The 7,197-nt window shown below is 30.8% G+C and overlaps 1 protein-coding gene across 1 annotated transcript; it reads right to left on the bottom strand.

Annotated features, from left to right (window-relative positions):
• Positions 1-241: 241 nt before the first annotated feature.
• Positions 242-1,851, bottom strand: CAO (chloroplast signal recognition particle component (CAO)). Its single transcript, XM_039032813.2, is given in 2 exon segments — positions 242-419; positions 422-1,851. Coding segments are annotated over 2 exon segments (1,299 nt in total). The 5' UTR covers positions 1,688-1,851; the 3' UTR covers positions 242-386.
• Positions 1,852-7,197: the final 5,346 nt, after the last annotated feature.

The raw sequence follows: 7,197 nt of genomic DNA on the forward strand, positions 1-7,197 counted from the left end.
ATACTTAATTTTATAGATCATAAATATATTATCAAACACATTTTAAACAATTATGTAAATTTGAATCGGCTATCAATCACATATTTGAAAACATAAAATACAATAGTATTTTCGTTGAACCCGTTGCTTTTAATTTTTTTTTCAAATTGTCTACCAAACATGCTCTTGCTAACTCAGTTAGGCAGGTTCTAAAGAAAATATATCAAACCCATCACAATGGACACATTCAAAAGAGAGTGTATATGGGTGAATCTCTCTCTTTTTTAATTTTATTTTATTTTTAATTTTTTATTTTTTTTACCAACAACAATATTTTTATTAAAAAAAAAAAAGTCTCTAGTTTAAATACATGGAGGGGTAAAAGGCTTTTTCAAAGGGCACTACCATTACTGGATTGGGCCTGTGATTGGGCCTGGGGTTGGGCCTGGGGTTGGGCCTGGGCCTTCTCAAACTCGGCAATCAAATCAGGATCCACATTATCCTGAGGCTCCCACGTGGCATCTTGTATATCCGTCCATTTAACAAGATACTCCATCTTCCCATCATCTCCAAATCTTTTTCCGACCACCGCCTCCGCCACCGCATACTCCAACCCTGCTTCAAAATCCGCCACCAAATCCTCCGCAATCAACCCCACTTTAACCCATTCATTATCCTCTCCGTCTTTCCATTTCACCAAATACTCCAAATTCTCCCCTTTCCCTCTCTTCTCCAGCAATTCCTCCACCTCTGCATACTCATAAACCACCTTCTCCACCGCTCCGATCACTCTCTCCAACCCAATTCTCCTCATAAATTGAACCCTCGGCGTCGCTTTCAATATCTCCTTTGCTAACACCAATGGCGTCCGACCCTTTTCGTCTTCAATTTCTGGATCCGCTCCCAATTCCACCAACAACTCCACCGTCTCTGGTTTCACATACCCAGCTGCCAAATGCAACGCTGTAAACCCGCCGCTGTTATCACGGTGGTCGAGATTCACACCGGCTTCCGCCAACATTCTCACACACGGATTAGACCCAAGTCCAGCAACGAACAAAAGAGCTGTTCTCCCATCTTCATCCACCGCGTCGAAATCCCGTCCATCCCCAGCATCTATAAGCGATTTCAAAGCGGATTCATCTGCTTTCTTGGCGGCGGTCCACCAGGGAGTTTCGTACTCGGCGACAACATCTTTAGCGATGAAATCGGAGGGAACCCATGATGGGGAATGCCCATCTTTCCATTTAATTAGATACTCCATTCCAGTAGCGTCGGACAGAGCACGGCTGCCGATGATTCCATCGACTTCGCCGTAGGATTCATCGTCTTCTGATTTCTGGGTCTGTTGTGTGAGGGGTTGATCGCTTTGGACGGCGTAAGGGGTGAAATGTTTGAAGTTGCGGCGGAGATTGAGATGGGGATTTCGAGAGGAGGAAGAAGGGGGAAATGGGAGAGGGGGTTTAGGGGAAAGTTTAAGGCGAGAGAGAGACTGGTTAACGAAGACGGCGTCCATGGAGGAAGGCGCGGCGGAGCTGTTGAGGTATGTGGTTGTGAAGAAGGAAGAAGGAGGAAGAGGAGAAGAGAAGTGGGGTGGAAAGAAGGGTTTGGAGAGGGGAAACGGTGTCGTTTCGGAAGGTGGGGTATGGAAAATCTGAGATAAGAGAAAATTATGGATAAGGAATTGGATGGAATCCATGGCTGTCATTTAGTTAGAGAAAATCTATATTTTGTAGTGTGCAGTTTTTTTTTGTTTTTTTGTTTACAATTTTTACAGCACACTTTCATTTTGTTAAAGGATTTTAATTTACTTTTTTATCTACAAAACTTTTACCATTTTCTTTTAATTTTCTAAGTTTTTATGTTTTAGTGTGAAATGATTTAGTTTCAATTTTATTCATGTGTGGTAAATTCTTCGAAATTAAATTTTGTTTTTTATTATTCCATAATTTATGTTTTGTAGTTTGTAAATATATTAGTTTTTTTCGTTGGAAAATTTTTATAAGTAAAAAAATCCCAAAAATATTTATATCTTATAACTAAAAAAAAAATCCAAAACTTATGTTATATACTTTGTTTTGTACAAAGTAAAAAGTTCTAAAAGTACAAAGCAAAATATTATTTTTAAATATAGAATGCTTTATATTTTGAGACTTTTGCTATGAAATTTAAATATTTTTATATTTAAAAAGACTAATTTTTAATTAGTTTAGGGAGGTACATAGGTAAGTGACAAGGGAAATTGTCAAAAAATAGCCATTTTAAGTTTTCACTAAAATTCGTTCAATTAATTTTTCTCGAAGAGATTAATAAGATTTAGTTAAAAATTGATTTTTTTTTCTAACTTATCGGATAACTAAGATTCTACCAATTTTTTTTTTAAATATATTATGTAATATTCCCAAATCTTATATATTTTTAAATTTTCTCCTCGTTTGGTTATCTTCACTAAATGTATGTAATTTTTAAAATCTTTAGCGAAATTTACAATTTCCAATTCAATTTACCAAGTATCCAAATTTTTTTCGAGAAATCCAAATTAATTTTTTAGACAAATTTTAAGTGATTTTTTAAATTTAAGAAAAGATTAAATTTTGTAAAAAAGAAAAAGAAAAAAAAATAAACAAGATACGAAAAATATATAAAATCTCGGTATGTATATATTTGGGCTTTCTCCGTGGATCTTCAAGCAAATTAACAACGAGATTCTATATATTTCTTATATATTTCTTTTTTTTCTTTTTTGCAAAATTTGATATTTCTCAAATTTTTTTAAAATCTCAAGTCCATCACTTGAAAACCATTTGGATAATTTGAAAATTCAATATAATTATGGGAACAGAAATTGGGCTAGAGATTTGAAAAGTTAAGTAAATATCTAATATAATATTCCAATTAATTTGTAGAAAATTTGAAATTATATAAGATTTGGTACAATATTTAGAGAGTTTAAATAATATTTGAAAGAATCCCCGAATTGGTGAGGTTAAATAATATTTTTTTTAAAAAAATCTCGGTGTGTAATAACCGAGACGTACCAAGAAGACCCAAAACAATCTATAAGTAAAAAAAAAGTTGATTTTTTAACTAAATCTTGGTGACCAATCTCGCTCAAGATGGACCGAGAAAAAGTATTGTAATGAGTTTGCAAGAATGATGCTAGTTTCAAAAAGTGAAAACTTGAAGAAGTTATTTATGATAATTTTCCAAGTGATAAATTCCATTAATTTTAAAAATAACTTTTACATGAAAGATTAAATTGTTATATATTTTAAATTACATGGAGTTATGGACTAAATTATTAATTTCTAAAATTTGGGGGTTAAATTGTTACAAAATTTAAAGAGAAATTGTTCAAAATAGCCTTGTGAAGTTTTTACATTTCAAAACTAGCATTCTTTTTGAAAACTTGTTCAAATAGTTTTTCTCGAGTCATCATGCTTGAGATCGAGACTGAGATTCTATTGAAACATTAGAAACTTAAATCATAGATTCGTGTGAATGGATACTGAAACGTTGCCTTTTTCTTGAGCAAAACTCACATTTTTCACATCTTCTAAACCAATAAGAATTTTCCTTTGAAATCTTCTTCATCTCCAAGTTGCATTGCACTGCTCACTTCGATTCCACCAGATAAAGTAGAGGTATTTCACGATTCCTTTCATTGTTAGTTTAGTTAATGGTCTGATTTTTAATTTCATGAACGTGTTAGGGTTTACAAGACGTGAAGAATCTGATAAATCTACTGCCTTTGTGCTTTTCTTTTTTTGTATATGGCTGTTTTTGCTTATATCTCACTTTGCTGGGAAAATTATCGAAATCTCACCCGAAAATAATCGAAATCTGATAAAAAAAATTTACGAGTAAAACGTGCAGAGCAAGCCAATTGTGGGTTCCTAGAACAATTAATATAACAATATTAAGATAACATAATATCTGAGGGCATAATAGTAAATCCAATACCATTCTTTTCATTTTCTAATTCAATCTCAGACGAGATGATCCGAAAAATCTATTTGAACGAGTCTTCAAATAAGGTATGTTATCTTAAGGAGACATAATATAATAAAATTAAAAAGTAATTATTTAATTTTGTAGACATTATATTATCCTTAGAGTTGCATCGTTGGAATAAATGATATGTAATTTTTCATGTAGGGTTACATCTTTTCAATTCCATAAGTTGTATTCTTTGATAAATGGTTACCTCCTATCATAAATAACCAAATTGAAGAAAGGACATGATTATTCGAATGGTCATGAATTGGTTTATAAATATGTCACTTATTCAATTTGTTCTCTTAACTTTTTTCATAAGCATTTTTTCTCTCATAAAATTTTCCTCCTTTTTTATAAATTTGTGTAAGTTCGGTATATCCACAAAATTTAGTTCGTTGATCTTGTGGTTGGGGTGCTACATCCATTAGAAAGGTGATCTGATCTATTCTGGGAGGCAATTACTCTTTAAATTTAGGCATTAGGATGAGTAAATTTATCTTAAGAAAATAACGTGAATTCGTTGGGCTTAGATCTTTAATGTACATATTTGGTTTTAGTTTCGTGTACTTTTGCCTTCATCACAATCTTAAGACAAATTTACTACATCTAGGTCTTATGTGTGATAAAATTCATTCATCGTGCGTCTGCAATTCTTGTTGAACTTGTTTTAAAACTAAAACCTTTGTCTTCATGTAATAATAAATTAAACTTCATCTTTAATATGTGTTGTTTAGTTTGAGTTTATCCACTAACAGAATATAATAATAATAATTTGAAGAAAATGTTTTCATATAGCACCGCGTGCATCAAGATCTTAATTAAAAAAAAAAAGTTAATATTCTAGTTTTTATTAATTCTCTGATTTTCAATTGAGTGGAGTTCCAATGTGCAATTTTTGAATATTGGTGATTTCTTTGGGTGCAATTTTCCTTTTTCTGACATTTGTAGTATGAGATTTTTTTTTTTTTTTTTTTTTTTTTTTTTTTTTTTTTTTTATTTTCAAATATTTTCTTTCGCTTCTTAATGGATTCTGTTGTGTATTTCAAAATTTCAGATTGATTTTGAATTTATATTTTAATTTCAAAATTTTGATTCTTGGTTCTGTAATTTTACTTTTCATCACATCAGAAAAGTAATTTAAAGAAGAATTTTGTGAATTTTTCTCACCCTATAACATTCACTCAAATAATTTTTATTATATATATACATTCTTTGTTGATTCTGTTTACACACATTTTTTGATGTTGTCTGTTTTATAAGAGACAACCTTCCTTATATTATTTTTTCATAGATTGAAAATATGTCATGTGCTTTATATATTATATTTTAAAAATTAATTTTGTTCATATATTTTTATATATGTTGTTTTAGATATCTCTAATAGATATATATTGATTCTATTGCACAATTGTTTTGTGGTTTGAAAGCATATTGAAATTGTTAAACTATATATACACGATTATGGTGCAGTTTCATCAACATTTTAGTACCTATAACCATTTTGTTATGAATGTCTTATTTAATAGTTATGTTGGATTTGAATGGTTGGTAAAGAAATGAATTTTATTGGATATAAGCACTTTATTATGTGAATTTTGTTGTATGTAAAACATATTTGATAAAGGATAATATGTATATCGGTTATATGTATGACCAAAATGTTGCATTGTTTATGTAATATTTTTTCTAATTGGCTTATTGTAGTCCAATATTGCTATTAAGCATAATAGGTATCGAGTATTAGGATTTCATGTTATTTTATGTTTCAAGAATAATTAATAATGTCACAACTTTATTTGTTGCCCTATTTGATTTTAACTTGTGAGAACTTGTTTGGTAAAGTTATTTACTTTGTTTCACAAATATTTCTATGATTGGTTTCACATAAATGTCATCAATGATACGAAATTGTTGTACCATTGGTGGAAATCATAGAAGAAAAATGATGAGAAATTTGATTTCAAATGATGACAACAGGATATTTCAATCTCCCTTACATCTTGGAATATGGCAATTTTTTTTTTCAAAAAATAAATGCTATTATAATGTTGAAGGAGAAGTCGGTTGCTTACACTTGAGGCATAGAAACATATACAAAATATTTATGTAAGAGCCACATTTTGAGTGAACTAGATAACACACTATATAATGTGTGTAGTGGTGGATTTGAAAAAAAAAAAATTATGGGAATCATTGGAGAAAAATAATGACAGAAGATGTCATAGCAATGAAATTTATAGTAAAAATTTTTTTGATATATAAAATGATTGATTTCAAAATCAAGATAAGACACATTTTGTCTCCCTATAGTTGAAGGTTAATTATATTTTATGTTATTGTGGGGTACTTGGGAAAAGTGATTATTCCCGGTTGATATCTAAGTTTTAGAATATTGGATACAATTTAAAAAGAGGTTAGAATATGTTTGAGTGGGCTACAAAATGTTTGTATAGTATTCCAAATGTGAATACAACCTATACCTCTTTAGTAAATAATAATAAGTCTTAACATATATGATGAAGACTTAATACAATTAGACAACTACTTTCTAGTGGAATTATCACAATTGACTTTGTAAGGTCAAAAAATAATATTGCGGATCCGCTTGTAAAAGACCTAACTATATAGTTGGTGGAAAGTTCATCAAGGAGAATGAGATTAAAACCTTTAATTTTAAAAAGTTAACTAGAGAGGCAACCCGACCTAGTTGACTGGAGATCCCAAGATCTAGGTTCAACGGGCAAATCGATCTTTGGATAACTTAGTGAGCACTGCATTGAATTTTCTCTTACTCATTCTAAGGATGATGAGACAGTGCAAGTATGGTTTTAGGGTAAGCATTGTGCTTTTATTGATTTCTATAAGTTGTTGAATAATTATTTATGGAAAAAGCATATACGATGTTCTTTATAGGAATCACTATGTAAGTGTGAAAGGATCACTTCTATGAAAATTTTAAAGCTAATTCTCTAAAAAACTCATGAGACTAGGTGGTGTTCAAGGCCAAAATGAACCATGATGAGAACAAACTTTGTTATAATGAGAAACTGTGCGACTTCAATTGTCTTAACTTACTTTAGAACGGTTGACAGTTCAAGGCATCAAGTCCACTGATTATGTTACAGAAGGACTCGAAATCAAGAAGAACATTGCAGCAGGCAGTTGAATCGTTGTCGATATCTTTCTGTTTTGTATTATAACCACCAGAGTTTCATCATT

The sequence above is a fragment of the Benincasa hispida genome, chromosome 5 (genome assembly GCF_027475165.1).
Source record: "Benincasa hispida cultivar pf3 chromosome 5, pf3_genome.v1.1, whole genome shotgun sequence".
NCBI classification, from domain to species: domain Eukaryota; kingdom Viridiplantae; phylum Streptophyta; class Magnoliopsida; order Cucurbitales; family Cucurbitaceae; genus Benincasa; species Benincasa hispida.